The sequence below is a fragment of the Thalia democratica genome, chromosome 1 (assembly GCF_965202585.1).
Source record: "Thalia democratica chromosome 1, ktThaDemo2.hap1.1, whole genome shotgun sequence".
Lineage (NCBI taxonomy): Eukaryota > Metazoa > Chordata > Thaliacea > Salpida > Salpidae > Thalia > Thalia democratica.
Genome location: NC_139165.1, coordinates 46,708,952 through 46,730,640, shown reverse-complemented (window position 1 = coordinate 46,730,640; position 21,689 = coordinate 46,708,952). Strand labels below are relative to the sequence as shown.

Here is a 21,689-nt window from a genome sequence, read left to right as displayed (position 1 = left end):
GTATTTTAGTTATTTTAGCACTAAAGTGACTTTTATTGTCACTGCATTGAAATGATTAATACAAAAGTTTAAATTTGAAACAACAATTTGTGCAAAGAAAACAAATAAAGCATTGCAGAGCAGACATGTTAAACATGTCAGTATAGTATCTAGGTGAAAAGATAAGCTCTTATGCTGTTCCTTTAAGTGGATGTTAAGCATGTGGCAAATCACATTTCTTGTCATGAACTCAATTCAAAGTTTAATAAAGCTATAACCATTCGTGCATGACTTCCTTACTATCAAAGTTCAAACTTTAAAACAATCTTGTTTTAGCTTACATGTCAAATACCTCGGTAAAAATGTTTTTAGAAGTAAAAATCAATGTTTGTTTAGTTTATATACTTTAAAAAATAAACGAGCAGTTTATGTACACAAACAAGAAAATACATAATATCATATCAAGTATCAAGTGGTGACTATAAGTCTTTTAACAGAAATATAAAGATTTTCTAACATTTTGTTAAGCAAAACCATTACCAAACCTAAAACTAAGTTATCTTTACACAAAAAAGATCATAGAGTTATAGTATGCTTTAAGATTTGAGATTATTGCAACAAACAATTCGGACTTCATTGTTTAATTCTACTATATCTTATGAAGTTTCTAAGCTAGCTTTCGAATTTAAACTTTCTTTCTTAAAAAAACAATCAAAGCTAATTATCTTTAAGTTAATTAAACTATTATTTGATGAGTATCTAAATGAGTTCTAATAAGGAAACAGTTTAAAATAAAAAAGCTTAATAAAGTCAGAGCAATTAATGCAATAAATTTATATCTTTACAAAAGCTATATCATACCACAAATTATATAAACTTAATGATAACTTAAAACGCTTTAAAATGTTTTGTGTATATTTTTGAAAACAATTTTTTTTACAACTACATTGAAAAACTTGAACATAAGTCACTTTTTGAAAGTTTGAAAAGTTTATTCAAAATTTTTGTTAAGCCTCTTCAGAATAAACCGGCTAAAATCTGGCAATGGTATAACAAAAAATGTTAGTACACAAAGTATAAAAATATTATTTATTTTTTATCGAAAATATTTATTTCACAATTTTAAAATATGAATAGCCTGTGTAAAGCTTTTAAGATTGAACTGAGCTATTCCTTGCTGATTTAAAGTCAAGTTTAAGATAGAACTACTAAAAGAATATTAAAGTTTATAGAAAATTTAATTAAAACAGATTAAATAGTAAGACGTTACAAAAACCGACACAAAAAGAGCAGTAAGAGAAGAGCACACTATTTATAATGTTTTAAGTAAAACACATCTCTTTGTTTACAAATCTTTTCGCGAGATCTAATATATAGCGATTCTAGATCTGAAATCTAGCAAATGTTTCTCGCTCTAAATGGGATTTTTAATCTACTTTACTATCCATGTAGTTTTCAGCACAGCTAGGAGGTGTTCATGGATGGATGATTGCTGACCTTTGGACTTTTTGTAAACATTAATAATGAGCTTTGTAGCATTTTTGTTTTATGCTGCTCTCGTCGGATGTGAAAGTGTTAAATTTTACCAACCCATAACTTTTTCACAATTAGGTTTATTTTTCATAACTTAAAATATAAAAATTAAAACGACTAGTTCTTGTTCATGTAACTCTATAAACATATAAGTAAACTAAAAAAATCGTTTTAAATTTATTATCTGATAAATATTTTCTGATTTTTTAAACTTAATAAAAAACTTTATTTCAATGTCAATCTTACACTAGAGTCCTAAAATTAAGAATACAAAATTCGCATGCACAACAAATTTGAGCTGTCAAAGTTTAAAAAAAATATAATCTAAGTTCTATTTATTTGTAAGTTTAACATTATTGAAATAAATCTGTTAAAGAATAGTAAATATTTGTTTATGCTTTTTTTTTTTTTAATTTAAGACCATATAAGATAAAGAATCTTTAAAAAAAAAGTCTTTAAAATTTTCAATTCAACTAAACAAACAATATACAACATGAATAATTTTTTATAAAAACCATAACTAGAGACAACAACATACAATTTTCGTTTAAGTAAATAAACTTAATCTTTATTTTATTTTTTGTACTTATTGTTGTGTGTACCAACTATGTCACAAAACAAAGCATTTTAATTAAAAATGCATTAGTTAAATAGTATTAAATTTGGTGGCTATTAAATAAAGACACTAACTGTAACCAAACTTTTAAAGTTTATTACTAACGTTTTTTCTTAAGTTTCATAAAAAATAATTTTAAAAGCGAAACGTTAAAAAATAGGTATACTATCAAAATCCACCCCCGTTTAAAATGCACTCGATTTTTTTATAACTTCTTTATTTATCAATTTATTTTATATATTTTTTGCATTTTTTTTTATTGTCACTGTCACCCCTAACCCTTACCTTTGTTCGGTAAGCCGGGTGGATTCTGATCAGGTGGATTTTGATCGGGCGGATTTCGAACGCGGGTGGATTTGATGGCGGCTGAATTTTGAATGCGTCCAAAAAAATGCTAGTGAAAATTAAAGTGTATACGCTCTTGATTATTTTTGTGATTTTTACGAAGTGGTATTTAAAATTTTAGTGTAACCAAAATACAAAACAACAATTATTTGAGTTTTCTTTAACCTTCAGTTCTAATTAAAAAGTTTTAAATATCTGTTCGAACTCTTTTCTAAACAGCTTATAATTATAACAGTTTTTTTCACTTCACCTGTTAACTTATTTTTTAAAAAATATTTGCTATGACTTTACTTTTCAAAAAAAGTAGGAATAAAACTGAACATTTGGTTTTAGAAAGTTTTAATTCAGCTTCATTAACCATAACAAATGTTCAAAATAAAAGTTTAGCTGTTTTTTAATAAAAAGTTTTTTCTTTAACGTAGTTTTAAACATTGTTGAATAAGACTTTATTCTTCGTTTTTATACAATATAAATGTAGTTATTGTTTATACAACATCTCAAGGGCGCGTCTAGACTTTTTTCAAAGGGGGTTCACAATCTTTTTGTTCCTAATTTTCCGCTTAAATACGCATTTCTTAGGTATGTACTGCCAGTTAAGTACGCAATATTTAGCCGAAAAATACTATGTTTAAAATTGTTTTTTATGCTTAAAAATAATAAAAAATATATAAAAGTTATATATAAAATGAACCAGAAAAAAGTTATGAACTTACAAATTTTGATTTAAATGTTAGTATAGATGGAAATCTTACAAATGTTTCTTTTAGATTTTAAACTCTTTACATTTATATACAGTAGACTACCGCTTAAGTACGCAAATTGAACCCGACCAAAAATTGCGTACTTAGCACGGGTAGTGCGTACTTTTTGACGACGTAGTATATTATAAAATTTAGTTGTTTTTCTTCTTTCTTACAACTAGCCACCAAATAATTAAGCCAAATAACCAGTCTTTTTATTACAAATAACATTTAAAACATAATTCTAATCTGCAAAATTTTTCAATAGATTTTAAAATGTTTTTGTAAGAAAGTTTATATCAGTAGAAACATTTATAGTATAAGTGTACAATGATAAGATGCTCTTTAATTTTTTTTTAACTTTAGTTTTTTGTTGTTGTTGTTTCTTTTTATATGTTTTTTTTGACTTTATAAAATTTGTAACTAGTTTTTATGGTTAACTAGTTTTATATCATGTCACATTAAAATAAGCCTTTGTTTTGCAGATATTCTGAAAGTTTTTGAATAAAAAAAATTAGAAATTTTAGAAAAATTTAGAGAAATTTAGAAAAATGGATGGAAAGCGTCAGAAAATGACTCTATGGAACAAGTCTAAGGATAAAGGTAAAATTGCACCACCAAAGTCAACATATGTCTCCCGTGACAATATGAGGGAACTTCTTAGGATTTTCAATGCTGAAATGAGAACGGATTCTGGATTTTGTCTTTCTGGATAAATGCGTATTAAGGCGGGGTGCGTACCAAAAAAAGTGCGTACTTAAGCGGTAGTCTACTGTATCTATTTGTAATATAAAAAATTTTTCAAGTAATTTAATCTATAAAAATTAAAATTTCACTAAAAAAAATTTTAGATTTATACAACTGAATTAAAAAATCTTTAAATTATTATTAAATGTTTGCTTGATGGTACAGGGATTCTAATGATGGGTTTGAAATCTCTCTGAGCTGGAAATTTCAAAAAATTAAGAATCAACTTTGAGGTCAAAACATATACAAAAATAAAACTAGTTAAATGAAAATTGAAATTTGACTAAAAAAAGTTTAGACTATTACAATTAAATTACATTTTTATTATTTAATTAAAGTTATAATTAAAAAATTTTCTAAATTATAATTAAATGTTTGCCTGATGGAGCAGGAATTCTAATGATGGTTTTAAAATCTCTTTGAGTTGAAAATTTCAAAAAATCAAGAATCAACTTTGTGGCCAACAGATATACAAAAATAAAAAAACTTAAATAAAAATATAAAATACCATTTAATGGTAAAAGAATAAACTTCATTATCAGCATTTAAATAAATTTAAACCTGGTGTAGTGGTCTAAAGATGAACTGGAAAACTTTCTGAATTGAACTTTTCAAGGTTTAAAAGCTTCACACAACATTATTATATACAATCAACTAAGTAAAATAAAACTTTAGTGATGATATTTGACATTTTTCAAGTAAAATCGTACTTACTAGTTGAAAAAGAATACTTAATCAAAAGTTAGTTACACTAAGTAATAATTTATAATGGGATCTAAGAGTAGCTTAGTAAAAAGTTTCCTAGAAAAAAAAAGCCACTTTAAAACTTTTACCTCTTATCATGTCACAATTAAAATTTTATTTGAAATCTATTTCAGCTGGGCAAAAACGAGAATTTTTTGCTACGGAAACTTATAATATTTCAGTTTTATAAATTCAACATTCGTTATCAAAGTTTATCAAATAACCATAAATTCAATAAACAACGTTTTTAGTGATATTATAAGAATCTTTTTTTCTTTTTCAGGGGGTTCACAGGAAACTGGAAACCAGTCAAAACACGCCCCTGCAACAACTATAGTTCAACATAAAAAAGCCTATTGTGGTCCTGAAAAATACCTTAAAGGTCCTGGACAAGACTTAAATCGGTATCCGTTAAGTGCGATTCGATGATCGAAAGGTTTTTTCGTGCACCAGGACCTAGGACCAATTATTTTGAGCGTATTTTTTATTGCTCGATAAACAAAATTAAACAGTTATCTTATATATAGGTTTCTATAAACGAAAACAAACAGTTTATTTCATGTTTATTTTACAAAATGTAGCAAGTTTTCTTTAGCTTTATATAAAGACCTTTTTTTTATCGAATTTAACTTTATAAACTCTTAAAATACTATCAAAAGTGAAAACAAAATTTCAACTTACATAGAATAGCCGTTCGCAAAACCAAAAATTAATTTATTTTGCTAACTCCTGTGTACTAAGATAACGTTTTAAAAATATTTTAATGACAAAGAAACTAGATTTTTTAGCTTAAACTTTGAAGATATTTCAAACTAACTAAGTAAACAAAACAAAATTTGTTTACCTAAGTTTTAATAGGGTATATAAACATGTAATATAAAATTTTAAACTGCTTTGTTATTCAACTCTTTTCTAAAATGTTAGAATTTGAATATCTTACTTTTTTATTTATTTATTCGTTTTAATGAACACCTAACAACGGGTATCCACATGTATGATCACTGTGACACATGTTGTTTAGATGGAAATAAAAGTGGTCAAGATAAATGAACTTAAAAATTAAAAGCTTAAAGACTAGTTCAGTAACAAACATTTTATGTTAAATAAATTTATAATTTAATGATTTTTTGTTTAGAGAAGATTATTTTTGCTTACGGGTAATTACTTGCAATAAGCTTAGTGCTAAAATAGAAGTAGTTTAACTTTTGATAAATTTTATATCTACAATTGTGTGAATTAGATAATAAATTGTTTTTGACAAATAAAGACTATGAACTAATAACTAGTCATGAAAATAACATAAAGTTTTTATAAAAGTTGGCTTTCTTTGACAAATTAACTCATTTATATCTGTCATCATACTTTTTACTGCATAAATGCATATCATTTTTGGATTGTTAAATGTTGATATATTTATTAATCAATTTATTTCTGTTTTATATTGTTTATTGAACAAAAGCAAAAAACCCCAAAATATTTTGTCCTAGGACCTGGTGCACGAACAAACCTTTCGGTTATCGAGTCGCACACCACTTGGATACCTTTTAACGTCTTGTCAAGGACTTATACCTGTTTTAAAAGCTTGTAAAACAGTAAACAATATGAATAAAAAACAAATAAAAGAACGATTAAACCTAATTTAATATAACTCAAATGATTTTTTGTAAATTATAAGGCAAGGAGTCGGAAAAGTACTAACCAGATTTGATAATTCAGGCATTAATTTTGGACAATTTTGCTTATTTCGATATTCTTGCTTAAAAAGCATAAACCATGTCTTTGAAAACGTTAAAACAAATTTCCTAAATAAGAATTACTGCTAGTTTACCCAACCTAAACTATAAATTTATGTATGTAATAAAAATAGAATCATCAGTATGAAAAGTCTGTAAATCTTTAGATTTAGGCTTACATCGACAATATACCGAAAATGTGTATGATAATGAAGAAGAGTCACTTAAAAAAGCTATTAGTTTTTTTATAAACATTACTGAGTATCTAAGTAAATTTTCTTAATTTTAGACAAGCTTTATACAACTAATTCTAAAGTAGGATTAGCTTTTACTGAAATTAAGTTGATTGGAATTATTTTTGACAACCAATGTTCACATGCTATGAAAAAGATTAATTTTAATATTTAATATAATGTTTTTATGCATAAAAAACTAATTAAATTAGGATAACAATGATTTATATATTTAATTTAAGTTTAGATTTTTAAGCAATGTTTACCCTGTGAGTAGAAATTAATCTAAAAAATTTTGAAGTCATGTTTAAAACAACAACTATACATACACTAGTAGCTTAAAATTGATAGAAAATTAAAATAGATTGTAGGTTTGGTACAAAAATTTAAAGACAAATAATAAGTGTTTATTCAATTTGCGTACTTATGGTTCAGTAAGTTTGGTCTGTTTCAAAAACGTAAAATAGATTGAACGTTTTGTTTTAGAAATCATACATTATTGCTATTACTTACTATATATAAACAACTTATTTAAATCTAAAAATATAACTAAAAAGAATATTTTTATTATAGATTTTTAGAAGATTAGACTACATAATTATTAGTATCATTTATGACAAAATTAGTTTTAAAAACAATTTTAAATTCTAACATCATTATACATTAAAACATAAAAAATATACTTTTTATATGAAAAAGTACAAAAACAAATTGTTAAGACTATTTAGTAAAAGTAAAATTAAGACTACAGTACACCAACAAAGCAAGTTATTTAATAGTAAAACTTGTGCAAGCAGGCTGTTAACTAAAAGTTTTAATCTTAGTCTGGTGTATTTTGTCGCAGTAAAAATAATATTAAATTGTTGATAATTGTTAAATCCGCTGTCATTTTTCCTCGTTATTTTTTCAACAGGACCTAGGTTTAGTTTTTAAAAGTGATACTACAGTTCTACATAGTGGGTTCCGAGTCTTTTTTTAATCCAAATTAGGATAATTAAATTTTTTGAGAATAGTCAATGCTTAATAATAATTAAAAAAAAACTGAAAGTACCCGTTATTATTTTCTAGCTATGAAAGGAGAAAAATAGTTCATTTTTAAAATTCAATCAACATTGTTATAAAAAAAAAAAATACAAAGACTAATTGAATTTGGAACATAAAAATGGATTACAATTTAAAATGCTACAAAAACATTGAGGTGTCATTAACAGAAAAAAATGGCCTGATTCGACCAACATGTTTTTATTGATTCAATTTAAAATCGAAAAATAACTTTTGGATTTTCCAACAATGCTTTATTAGCATAAAGAACATATATAAAGGTGCTTGTAACCTTCACAACATGTCAGTTATAAATTTTTAAAGTGTTTAAAACTAAGTAGTTGTTAGTGCTCGACTGTTTGAAATGAGATAATTTCCAAATAAGTTAAAAACTTGAGCCGTGTTTTATAAAATTACTTGGGTCCAGTATGGTGTAGGAAAAAAAAAGCCAATCACTAGCTTCAACTGAATTAAGAGGTAGTAAGTTTTAAAACTATAGATTAATTTATCGGTCTACGTTGGTTAATGTTTAAATTAAGAGAAATCTTTCTTAAACTTAATAATGTTTTCTTGTTATGGCGATTACTAAATTCAAACAAACCTTTTGCATAAGATAATCTTAGTCAGTAAAACTGCACATCAGTGACGCATCAAACCAAAAGATGTTTAATAATGTTACAAGAAGGACGGTGAAAGCCTCAAGATTTTGGGTGTGTTATTAACATAATAATCACTACTCTGAACCATGAAGTGTTCTGAGGGTTATTGCTTTTTTTTTTGAGTTTTTAAAAGGTGTTATACAACACCAACATACATGGCTGCCACTAGTTTTAGAGAAATTTCTTTCAGATATTCAGGTTAAAAACTGTGTTAAGTAGTATAACAACATTAATAAGTTACTGTAAAGCTACTTAAAATGAACACATTTATTTTTAATAAAAAAAATTTTTGATGACAAAAAAATCATCTTTTTAGTAGATTTTTTGAATCAAAATTTTACTACTTAACATAAAAAATTATTAAAAGTCTAGTTTTTTATAATTTCTAAAAACCCAGGTTTTGCGACCACCCTGATAATAACAAAAGAGTTATCTGTTTTAGGTGATGTATTTGACATCGTTCTATATCAAATTATAATAATAAAATAGCATAGTGCCTAAATCAGGAATCGGCAAACTACAGGGCAAATGCAGCAAAAATCTTCGACCCTCGAGGTACTTACATAATTTTTAAAACTATGAAAATAAAAGTTTTTGTAATAAAAACTTACAATTAAGTTTTTAATTCAATAAATACTCTTTACTAGGAATTTATTTTTGCTTATCTTAAAATACTTTTGGCTTAAACCAATAATGTTAAATTAATTATTACAATTACTTAAAACATCTGCGGCCCTCGCAGACTTTTTTCTGAATTGTGCGGCACTTTAATTTTTTCTAGGAAAAACGGCCCGCGAGTTACAAAAGGCTTCCGATCCCTGGCCTAAATTTTTATTTTAATAAAAACATTTACCTCACAAAAAGACCTTTTTTTTGATAAATGTTACAAGTTTTAAAAAGCAAACAAGAATTTTTAGCATATAATTTTGTTTCTTTTAACAACAAGTCACTTTTTTTTGTTTAACTCAAAACTTATTTTAACATGTATAAACATTACAACAAACCAATGATAAGCCATTACAAAGCTAGAAGTGATGCAGAAAAAATATTTTTTAATTTACACACAAATGATTTAGTCACGTTAACTTTAAGTAACTCTTAAGTGTTGTCACTTTTTTAAGAATTACAAATTTTAGACAATGTAAAAAACTTTTAAATGATGAATTACATAGAGTTAATATTTATTCTATTCTTACTGATAAATATTTCATTTAGTGAACTTCCACAAGTGTTTTAAGTGACTGTATTTCTTTTATCTCTATCTCTAAGTCATTAGGGAATTTAAACTTATGAATCAGTAAGATCGTCATTATCACCTAATAGTAATGAATTAACATTTTTCAAAATATTATTTATCAATTCATTAGGTTTATTAGCTTAATAAATACTCACTTATTAAGCTTAACTTCATTTTTCTAAGAACAATAAACTAGATACACTCACTTTTTCTATGGTATTATCATAAATATTTTGCATAAAATTAAAACAAAAATAAAAAAGTTTAAAAATAAATAATCGTAACAAGAAAAATATGCTTTACAAGTAATTAAAGTTTGAAATTTTTGTTGTTAATGTATGCAAATTAGTTAAAATTTGTTTTAGTTTTGAATAATAACTGTTCAATTAATTTTTAGTAGTTGAATAACAGAGAAAAAACAAAGTAATTTTTTTGATCCCATTATGACTTACAAGTCAACTTTTTCATCAGAAGTTTCAACCTCGTGTGCGACTTCAACAATTTTATCAGCGATTTGTTCTTCAACCTTTTCTTCGAAAACAGCCGCTTCGGCGACGACCGAACCGTCATCAGTGTTCACCGCTTCTTCAACGACCGGTGCCAATTCCTCTGCTGCTTCGGAAACAACTTCAACTACTTCTACTGCATCTTGAACAGGAGTTTCTACTACTACAAAAGCTTCTGCTGCTTCTACAGAAACTTCTGCTACTTCTACAGGAGCTTCTTCTGATACATTTTCGACTTCAGCAGTTTCCTGATCAGCCTCTTGGCTTTCTTCAGGTTTTACGACTTCAGCAGAAGCTGGTTCTTCTTTAGCTTCTGCCTTTTCTTCGGCAACCTCTTCTGCAGCGACTTCAGCATCTTCCGTCACGGTGGCTTTTGGCATGAACTGCTCGGCTATTTCAGAAAGTACAGGAGCTTCGGTGGTGATTTCAGCCGCTGTGGGCAAATCTGCCTTTTCCATGAACGTTTGAACTGCTTCTTGAGGGATCAGCGATGGAACTTCTTCTGTATTCTGTTACGATTTTGTTGACTATTTCAATGAAAAAAGGTATAATAGATACATACATGGTAATAACATTTTAAAAATTAATTGCATACTATTACTTGTATAAAATAATATTTAACAAATACAATCTAGTTATCTTGGAAAATTTTGTCAAAGATAATTAGATGTTTTAGTTTAAAAAACAAGTATACAAATTGATTGCAAATTATTAAGTATTTTTAACAAGATTTTGCTAGCATTCAAACACTTTAAGTTTATTGATTTATTCTTATAAACAAACAATAAGTAAAGATTTTTTTTTTGAACGTTAGGCCAGCTTTTAATTTTCATTTAGATCAACGTTGAGTTTGAGCCACTGGTTAAAAAAAAATATTTGACTTAATATTGAATCTGTTTAATTATAATCCTTAGTTCAAGTAATAAAAATGCATGCGACTCACAATAAAACTACTAAGCTAAACAGAAATGGTAACAAGAAAAAGTATATTTATACTCAAAACATTTGAAAGTATATATTTCCAATTGAGATACTCACAAGTAAATTGACGTTCTTCGGTTCACAGGGTGATGCAAGGCTTGGTTCGTCACACGAGCTGCAAGGATCTGATACAGCAGCAGAAGGCTCGCATTCTTCGTAGCAGTTTCCATCCACTGGGGGGAGCTCTCCACACGATAGGCTGGCGTTACGCATGGCCGCCTGGCAAGCAGATACTGAAAGTCCCATGCCAACTCCAGCTCCGAGTATCAGAGGCCATCTTTTATCTAATAAAAAATGATGCGTTTAGGTAAACGTAGTATCTTACTTGAAATAAAAAAATATGCAATTTAGTTTATTTATATGTAATTTAATTCTTAACACAACATTTTTAACTTATTCTAAAAATGTATGACAAAATATAAAAGGTTAAAAAAAAATCATCTGTTTACTTAATTAAAATTATCAAATACAATTAGACAGAAACAAAATTATATTACAATGAGGCAAGATATCAATTATTTTGAAGAGGAGATATAACAATTATATGAACAGGATATATTAAGTTTTATAGAATTTAAAATAATATTCTAAATGACAAAGTTATACACGTTCAAGTTTTAAAATAATTAAAAATTTTATCACAATATCCTATTAATTACATGATTTAAAATCATTTGAAAAAGCTAACTTATGGGACATTCTGTTCCAACAGAATATTTTAAATATTGCAAGGAATATACTCTGCAAGTTTGAAGTAGCTATTCCAAAAAAAGTAGGAGAAGATAGATTTTAAGTGATTTTTAGTTATTTGCTGTTTTAGTTTGCACCTCCCATAAAGAACCTATTTTAGTCTTTGACCAGCTATAACTCAATAATTATTTTGAGTTTTAGAAATTTTAAAAAAGCAATTTGTAGCTTTACTAAAACTCAATAGAATAAGAATAAAATGTGAAAAAGGTGTTTAACCACCCTATGCCCTTAAAAATTATAAATTTTTGCAGTTTTTTTTTACTAACTTAGTAATTAATTAAATTTTGTGATACTTAGACACATAGAGCCTACAAATACTTATATCAAAAAATACCATTAACTTATTAGAATTTGAATGCATTGATAGCAAATGGTCTTAACTTACCACTTTTTTGTATAAGCATTTATTTTCATACCTGATTTTTCTAATGCTAAGGCACATACTAAGGCACAAAATTAAGGTAGATAAAAAGCTCCTTAAAACTTTCCAAAATGATAAACTTTATTATAAGATAGTATGGAAAAAAAAAAGATCTTTAGTACTTTAGATCTAGGAACAAATGATTTTGTTAAAAGAAGAACTACTAAAAAGCAAAGAATTTTAGAGAAAATCGGTTAGAGGAATAATTATGATGGACATTTTAGAAAGCTAATATTTTAAGTTTTATAAATTTCTTTATTCATATTATATTATTAGTGGAATAATTATGATGAAACCTTAGGAAACCTTGAAATTTTAATTTTTATAACACTTGCAAATATCATTATTTCTACATAATTTAGTATTAATAAACCCTAACTACGGGAACGGGTCAAATTGCACAAAGATACTTTTGCATGAGGGCACAAAAATGCACGAGGGAACAAGATTGCACAAGTTACATTTTTGCACAAGAGTAAAAAAAGCAGAAAAATATAAAAAGAAAAAAAAAACTTTAAGGTTAATTAATAAAAAACAAAAAGAAAAAAAAAGTTATTGATTGAGGGTAAGGGGTAACAGTGATAGTAAAAAAAAAAGAAAAATAACAATTAAAAAAAGAATAGAAAAATTAACTAATAAAAATTATTACAAAAAAAAACAATTAATAAAAAAGCTACTGACCAAGAGTAAGGGGTTACAGTAATAAAAAAAATTATTAAAACAAAATAAATATAAGTTACCGACAGAGGATAAGGGTTAGGGGTAACAGTGATAGTAAAAAAAAAAACTTAACTAAAAAAAAATAAGCAAAAATGTCTCAGAGCAAAATTGTCTGCTTGTGCCAAATGTCTTTGTGCAAAAGTGACCCTTCGTGCAATTTTGTACTCTTGTGCAAATTTGACAGCTACCCCTATTTAAAGTTCAGCAGAACTTTGCTTTTATTAGTGTAAACAAATAGAATTAGATATAAGTAAAGTTCTTACTTTTAGCAAACAACAGTGAGACTGCACCTCCAATACCAAATCCACTACCTGTTAGAATCATTGTATAAATATATTTTGAAACCTTGCTTTTCATTATAATTCATTTTAAAAACAATAGATACTTATCAAGGATGATGTTTATGATTACATAACTTTATTATTGTTTAGGCTCAAAAAAAATATAGGTGAACCCAAATTTTTCAAACTCAATTAAAACATCCTAAAATGTTTACATAAACTAGTAGTATTTCACATAAATTATTTTTGTTTAGTCAAGATTTGAGAGTTAATAAACAAGTTACCTGTTTTTATGAAAAAATCTTTTAAACAGTTGTCTACAGCTGCGCCATAAGCTCTGTCTACTTGTTCTATTTCAGCTCTTTTAATATCATCACACATACTGAATTACATGAAACAACTTTTACAAAAACAAATCTGTTTAAGTGAATTAGTTTTTATTAAAAATTTTGACCAAGGATTAAAATTAATTTAATGAACCAAGTTTAATATTGAAGTTGTTTAAAAGTTTTGTTTAAAATTACTTTTACTAAAGAAGTATATCCTATAATAAATTAAGAATTGAAACTATGTTTGCTTATAGCTATATATACTTACTGCTAAAAAGTTTGTACTTTTTAAGGCCGTAGGATGGTCAATAGTATTAAATCTTGTATGATACTTTAAGCATAGCAAAATTTCATAGAACATATAAAACTAATTTAAGTATGGAGTTATAGTCAATCTTTTAAAAATTTATAAAAAAAAAATATTTCATTTTTAGTTTTAAAATTCACTCAAAACATATATAATTTTTTAGTTTTTAAGCTAAAGACCTAAAATTTTTAGAAAATATTCCTTTGAAGTTTAAAATTATATCTAGTGTTAAAACCTTTAAACAAATAAAGAAATAAAACTTCAGAAAAAATACAAATTTATCAAAAATATATTTTGTAGAATTAATTAATATTAGTAAAAAAACTTACTGTAAAAATTAAGTTTTATGTTATATGAAATTGTTATGAAACTAGTACAAAATTTGTAATATAACAAAAAAGAATTTTCTATATAAAAGTTTTTTTTTTTTTTGAAATAAAAAATATTGGAAGTTACAAAATTTGACAACAGGAAAGATAGCATAACAAAAGAATTTAGAAAACATTTAGTCAAAGGACTTATAACTTATAAATTGTGGAAATTTAACAGATAATTATTATGGGAACAATTAGAGCAATCTTTTATCAATATTAAAAAAATATAATAATTTTGGTTAAGATAACAACAGCGGTTTCTCGCAACTAAGCCTGCCTGATGAGTTCTAAAAAGAACAAAACCGGTTGTAGGTTGTCTTGGATGCCGTTGTTGTTGGTCGGGTGAATTCATTGTTTATTATAAATATTAAGAAATTCTTTTGTACATTAACCAAAATTTAAAACCAGAATGCTTAAATGAGTTCTGGCTAAGTCTTGTCCTAGGTTTTTTGCACCATCATACAAATCAAAAACCATGCTTAAATGGGGATAGGTCAAATATACACAAAGATATTTTAAATTAATAAAAAATAAAGTTTAAAATAAAATACCAGCCAAATTTAAGGGTTGGGGGTAACAGCGATAGTAAAAAATAAAAACAAGAAAAGTAAAACAAAAAATTAAAAGAAATATTTAAAAATACTACCAACCAAAGGTAAGGGTTAAAGGTTACAAAATAGTAAAGAAAAACTTAAACAAGAAAAAAATACCGACCAAGGGTAAGGGATAACAGTGATAGTTAAAGAAAAATATAGAGACAAAAAACAAAAAAAGAAGAAAAAACTTTACCAACTGAGGGTAAGGCTTAGGGTCAATAGTAGTAGAAGAGAAAAATAATAAAAAACAAAATAAAGAATTTTAACTCATGCAAAAAAGATCCTTTGTGCATATTTGACACCTACCCTGTTTTAACTTAAAAGTTTTTTCTTGAAAAAAATCAGGTCAAAGGATCTTCAATATTTTGAAAATTCAATCAAATAAATATAATTTTAGTGTTTTTATTTTGAGATTTTAATAAAAAACTACATAATTTTTATTGTGCTTCTAACTCTTATAATAACATTTTGATAAAAAACAATTCCAATATAATTGTGCGTATCAGTCAACTAATTAAATCAGTTGAAATTTGAAGAGACCAGGTCATTGAACACAAATGACCAATTTTTTATTAAATCAAAAGCATTATAATTGTCATCAATAAAATATTTAGTGTAAGGAAAATAAAATAATTTACACAGCTTTTACAGAGTTTTATTCAAACATTGAAGTAATCATGAAACACAAAACATTTTGATAAAAATTTTAGTAGAAAAATAAAATCACAAACAAATATCATTGAAATAAACTAAAAACAATAATCAATTGTTGTTATTAGATATACAGTAAGTAACAAATATAAGTTAGACTAGTAAAAATTTATAAAAATTAATTATACATATCTTTTTTTTTAAGGTAAAAAAATATCAGTCTCAAACTCTACCCCTTGCAATGATAAACGTTTTCTGGGGATTTTTAATAATATATTATAAAATCATAGAACAAGTTTATAGTAGTTTAAAAAATTTATCAAACAAAAAAAGACTTAAAAACGCTGAATTTTACAAATACAAAAACTTGGAAATTGAATGTATTTGACTCCTAATGACAATGATATGAAAGCTCACATTATTTTCCTTCTGTTTGATATCACTGTAATGTATGGTACTACAGTTCATCTTTTGGTTTTTCATTTTGTAACCTTTATAAACTACCTGTAAAAATGGTCAAAATTTAAAACGATTATTAAATCAGTCGACTCGTACCTACTAATAACTTCTAAATAAAGTATTATTTTTGAGTTCATAACTAATATCACAGTGCTTTAAAAATCTAAGATTAGATCTAAATATTAAGCTGTTAGGCTGCGTTATCTTAAAAAGACTGTGGCAAAAAAAAAGTAATTTATAGTGTTTAAATCATTTGTGCAAACAAAAAAAAAAGCATTAGTATAAAAATTAGCGTCCTTGAAAATAAACTTCATCCTTATAATAAAGCTAAAAAACACAAATAAGACAAAAATATGAATTTTCTTTTATTAAAATTAAAAATATTTGAAAAAACAAGTTTATAACGTCAAAAAACATTTAGATACCTGTTGTTTTACAATTTATTCGTATTGCATGGCAATTAAACTTAAAGTTCAGTTATGTCCATAATAGTCATTCATATTTGCTGAATCAGAAAAAATAAAATCTTGTTTTGTTGTTATTTTTTATTTTAACTACTAAAACTTTATTTTTTAATTAATTTTTAATATGCTTGGGTAAGGTGGGTCAGCGATAAGGGTAATAAAAGAATAATTAAAAAAAGCTTAAAAAGCTTTGATGACTCAAAAAATATGCAAATCAGACTGAGCTTTAGGTTTACTTTCCGTATTGTATTACTCATTAGATAAATAAACTTAAAACAGAAATTACTTTGCATATTTTAACTAAAAAAAATAAACAGAAAACAGTTTTAAACCAACGCTTGTTATTTATAAATATGTTTAACTAAATTTTGAATAATAAAAAATTTACGTTACAAGCAATTTTGTTTCAATATTTAAAAAAATGTAAATTTACTTTAAATATTTAACTATACACTATGGTCTTAAAAGTTGCTAAAAATAAATTAGTTTTAACACTAAAATACTTGAAAATATCAAAAGAACAATTTTACATTAAAGTTAACATACAAAAGTAAAAATAGATAATACACTTGTCATTTGTACACGATTATTTTCAAATATAACTTTGGCTTTTAAGTTATAGTATAAAGAGGTTCAAGAAGATTAAAGAAGATGGTATGAATTTTGTCCTGTAGCTGAAAAGGAAAATTGCTTGTTCTCACAGTGTTTTGCGCATTCCAGATTTTTAAGTAGATGCTAAAATATCCTAGCTTTTTGCTTTATTTAGCAATTAATTTCTTAAGGATTTGGTGAAGTTCTCTTAAAAAAACTCTATGGTTTTATATTTGAATTGTTATTATAATACTTTATAGAAGTTGAAAGCTTTAGACTAAAATACAAATTTGATATAAAACGTTTTACCTTACATATAAAAATTTCAGTTTTAAAATTAAAAAAGATATCAGTTTTTTAAAGCTATAAAATGTTGTAGTTTTTTAAACATTTTTAAGCTAAAGCTTTTTATACATGTATACAATATATTCCTGAACTTATTATAAATAGAACTTTGTATTGCATTATCGCTTTATTTTTTAGTTGTCTTGTTATAAAAGATCCTCTTTTAAGTTGTGAAGTTTGATGATCTTAATTTTTGTAGTGTTATACAATTTTTCGAAAGATGTGTAAGCTAAAAGAAAACTCGATTAAGTAGCTAATTTAGTTCCAAATAACGCTTAACAATTATTTCTAAGTGTTCGTACTTTAGCATTCTAAATTTAAAACCTAATTATGTTTTTTATTAAGTAGCTCGAGTAGCTTTTAAACCAGGGATCGGCAAAAAGCGGTCCACGTGCTTATTTTTATTCTAGATGGAAACCAGCCAATAAAAGGATGCAGAGCATGCAAATGTGGCCCTTGCGCGAACTTGCACTAGATATTTTGAGGTTGGAAGCGTAGAGAGAAAAAAGGTCTTCAGTAAAATTAACAAGTAAACCAAACTCTACACTAGATTTTTTAGGTTTGCTTGCTATAAAGAGTAAAGGTTTAAACTACGATTGCGTTCCGCGAATTTTTTTCATTCAAAATTTCGCCTGTAGTCATTAAATGCTTACCCACTCTTAAAGCATTGGTTAAAAACTTATTAGAAAAACAACTTTTTTTTTTTCTACAGTACTTTATACATATGTATATATTTGTATTGTTTTTATAAATAAAAAAGTATTTAGCTGTGCAACAAAGACTTCATAGGAGACTTTTACAAAAGCAATCTTAAAAAAAAAAAAACAAATAACTACATTTTTAATGTAAAAAAAGTGTACATAAACTTTAGATTATCTTATATATATAACTTTTTTTTCATAACACTTAGCAACAGTCTATTTGTAGCATTATGTAACTATTATGTAATATTACTATGTAATAATTTTGGGTTGCATAAAAATAAAGTAAATTATAAAATTTTTATTAAAAAAACAATTTAGTAATGCAAATAAAAAAAGGGCTTAATGTTTTGAACTGAAGTGGCTTGACGGCTTGAGGGTCAAAATAGGTTTACAAAACTTTTATAGACTGTTACGAAAAAATTACAGATATCTAAAATAACTTTTTTTAAAGACCAACAACTCAGCTGCTCAATATTATTAGACAAAATGTTTAGCTATATTTACACTATGTATGAAGCTAGAACATAATAAGGGACTACTTTATTTCAATTTAATAACTTTGTTGACTGCCCAAAAATACTAATTTTAAAATATTTTTGTACAGCTCTAAACTAGGATGTTGTCTCGAATAATTATTCTCGGTTTTACGTAAATATTTTGTAATCGTTTTTGAAAACTGTAACTAAATCTTTAAAACGTTTACATTTGAAGTAGGTTATGGCTTATTAAATTTTTTACAAAAATACTTTCGTGACTTATTTTTAACATAACCGGAAAGTTGTAAGTTATTAAATTAAAGTCTATAAAAAAACAAGTTTAAAATCAAACGTTTTTGTGGTTTTATATATATATGCGAAAGACAAATTGAAGTTGCAACAAATTAGTATTTGTTTGTATGTAAACAAAAAAAAACTGTCTGTTGTAAAGTTAATCTTAATACGTGTACTTTCTTATTACTTTTAACTAAATTATTTAAATAAACAATTAGTTATCCGTAAAAACTGACAGTAAGAAAATATTTTATTATTACATAGTCTATAAAATGAAAACAAAAGTTATAAGAAACGGTCATCAACAGAGCAATGAAAGTTAACGACGTTTATCTGTGTTCTAAATTAAAAGCACGGTTTTACGGAGATTTTATAAATTGATTAGAAACATGTCTATTAGTGAAGTTAACAATATGAGACTGTAATTTGAACTTGCGTTGTTTAAGTACTTTGACTCATACATATAGTTATACAAAAAATCAATTAGTACTTTTTTACAAACAGAAATCCCAATAACAAAGTCAAGCCTAATTAAAAAAGATGTGTTCCTTATTAACATCCTAAATTTGTAACAAAATATAATTTTGTTTATTCAGTTGTGGGTTAGTACTGTTTTAAAAAAAAGTGTCAAAGTTTTGTATCCTTGTTTTACATTTATTGACTTTGACATTTTTTCTTTGATTAACTATAGTATTTTAAAGTGTAATTCCTCTAAAATTTTATACTGCTTTAAAAAAAACTAAAAAGTAAAAAGTATTATTGTTATTGAAAAGAAAGCTAAAAGCTAAGTATTTTGGAAAATCGAATTGAATAGGTTTTAAAATACTATCGTACTTTTTTTGTAGCTTAGTAAGTAAAAAATTAAAGTAAACTAATATTTTTTTGTAAAAAGTTTAAACGTTTCCAAAAAAGTACAATGTTTTATACAGAATTTAAAATTAGAATATGTAATAAAAAAAATTCTTTAAACATTTTTTAAAAGCAAAAAAAAACTAAAATTTTTAATGATTTTCAGAAGTCAATACACGTTCGGAATTCTTGTGATAAGTACGTGTAATTAATTTAAGTTGAAAAAATTTCTCACTTTTTCATGCTGTTAGACATACTTCGTTTTTTGGATTAAAACTTTCTCACAAAAACTTCACAGTTGTAAGAAAAATAACTATCTCTTCTATAAGCTTTTAATTTAAAATAAATTATAACGAGTACTTATATTTTAAAACATATGTTAGAACTTGGTACTAACACAGCTTAAGGAATAGAAGTAATGTTTAATTTAAAACAAAAAATAAAAGATTAATCTAATTTTAGTAACAAAAAACAAATCAACTGCAAATATTTTATTTTGCTAAGAGTACTTTATATGCTATGGTTTATTGTTTAAATTAGAAGTGCAATAATAGTTTTTTTTTTGTATAACAATAAACAAAAATTGATTTTAAACTCAGTTTTATAATACGATTGTTAGTAAAGAGTTTAAAATTAGCTTATTTTTAGCTAGTTTTTTATCATTATCTTTGTCTAATCAGTAATAAAAAAAAGTTAGTATGTTTAACTACTTTATAAAAGAATCTTAAAGTATCACCTATACTTTAAATCAAAGTTTTGTAAACTAGTTTATTATATAAAATTACAAGAAGGTACATAGTTTTAATTAAGTAGAGTATTAGTATAATAATATATTTGAGTTATTATCAAGTTTTTTATTACATACAGTATACGAGGCTGTTCAAATTTTGTATTCTCCTTGAATAAAAAAAAGAAGAGAAAATGAACAGTATTTTAAATAATTGGTTATAACAGATTTCACACAGGAACAAATTCAACTAAAATATTTATATACAGAAAAAAAATATTACAAAATCAGGCAGTTACTCAGTTTCACCGCTGATCCTTTATTGCAGAACCGCAGTTTGATAATCCGTTCATCGGTGAAACTGAGTAGTTGCCTGATTTTGTAATAGAGACACTTTTCAAAATCAGTATTCGTACAAGAAATAATTTCATTTCGCTTTTAAAACAAACTTTTATACAATTTTTATCTAGAGAAATATAAGCTAATTTCTAGTTCTCTCTCAAGAAATTTTAACATCAGATAAAGAACATAAAATTTGAAAAATAGTAAAACTACCGTTTATACAGCTAAAATAAATTAAAAATGCAATAAAAAGGAAAAAAATTAGAATTAAAAATAATTAGTAAAAAGCCGTGTTTTTAAAGTTTTAGAGTTAAAACGGTTTAATATTTTCAAAAAGTATCAAAGTTACTTGATAACTGTAATTAAATAAATAATTTGTACGCTTCTACTAACTTTTTGTTACAAAAACTTTCTTGAGAGAACAAAATTGCTCGAAAGTGTTAAACAAATTTAGCAAAAACTTCAACTTTTTGTTACAGAAATATTGCTTCAGTTCTACAAACTTATTTACTTAAATGTTGTTCAAATTAACTTATTCTAATAAATAATTAGTTTGTTGATTTTCGCTAACTATTAATTAATGTTTTTATAGCATCCTGTAAAAAAAACATACATGCTTTAAAAAATTTACAAATAAGTTACTTACTTAAATTTTTTTTTGTTAGCTAGAAATTATAAATATTTTTTTTTGTTTTAAAATAATTAAGGAGTTAGTATTGAAAAAATTGCAATGTATGATCTATATAACTCAGTTTATAGTTAAAACTAAATGTATACATGAAAACGACTTTATTATTACGTCATAATAAGTTTTCATTCCTGGCATAGCCGTTGGCAATTTTTTAGTAATGAGAACATAAAAATAAAAAAAGTATAAAATCACAATATATAACTGATCGAACATAGCAATTTTTA

The 21,689-nt window shown here is 25.4% G+C and overlaps 1 protein-coding gene across 1 annotated transcript; it reads right to left on the bottom strand.

Annotated features, from left to right (window-relative positions):
* Window positions 1–9,405: 9,405 nt before the first annotated feature.
* Window positions 9,406–13,685, bottom strand: LOC145842750 (uncharacterized). The gene is made up of 4 exons (XM_082950230.1): window positions 13,551–13,685; window positions 13,249–13,296; window positions 11,152–11,378; window positions 9,406–10,622 (listed from the first exon to the last, which is right to left on the bottom strand). Exons 1-4 carry the CDS (start codon window positions 13,645–13,647, stop codon window positions 10,056–10,058), a joined length of 939 nt encoding a protein of 312 aa, XP_082806356.1. The 5' UTR covers window positions 13,648–13,685; the 3' UTR covers window positions 9,406–10,055.
* Between the last annotated feature and the right edge of the window lie 8,004 nt (window positions 13,686–21,689).

Bases quoted from the DNA above. Each gene is read 5' to 3' on its own strand.
- LOC145842750 (XM_082950230.1), bottom strand. From the start codon at position 13,647: ATGTGTGATGATATTAAAAGAGCTGAAATAGAACAAGTAGACAGAGCT. The intron at 11,379-13,248 runs GTAAGAACTTTA...ATTTTTTATTAG, and splicing joins CTCACTGTTGTTTGCTAAAA to ATAAAAGATGGCCTCTGATA. The intron at 10,623-11,151 runs GTGAGTATCTCA...AAATCGTAACAG, and splicing joins CGAAGAACGTCAATTTACTT to AATACAGAAGAAGTTCCATC.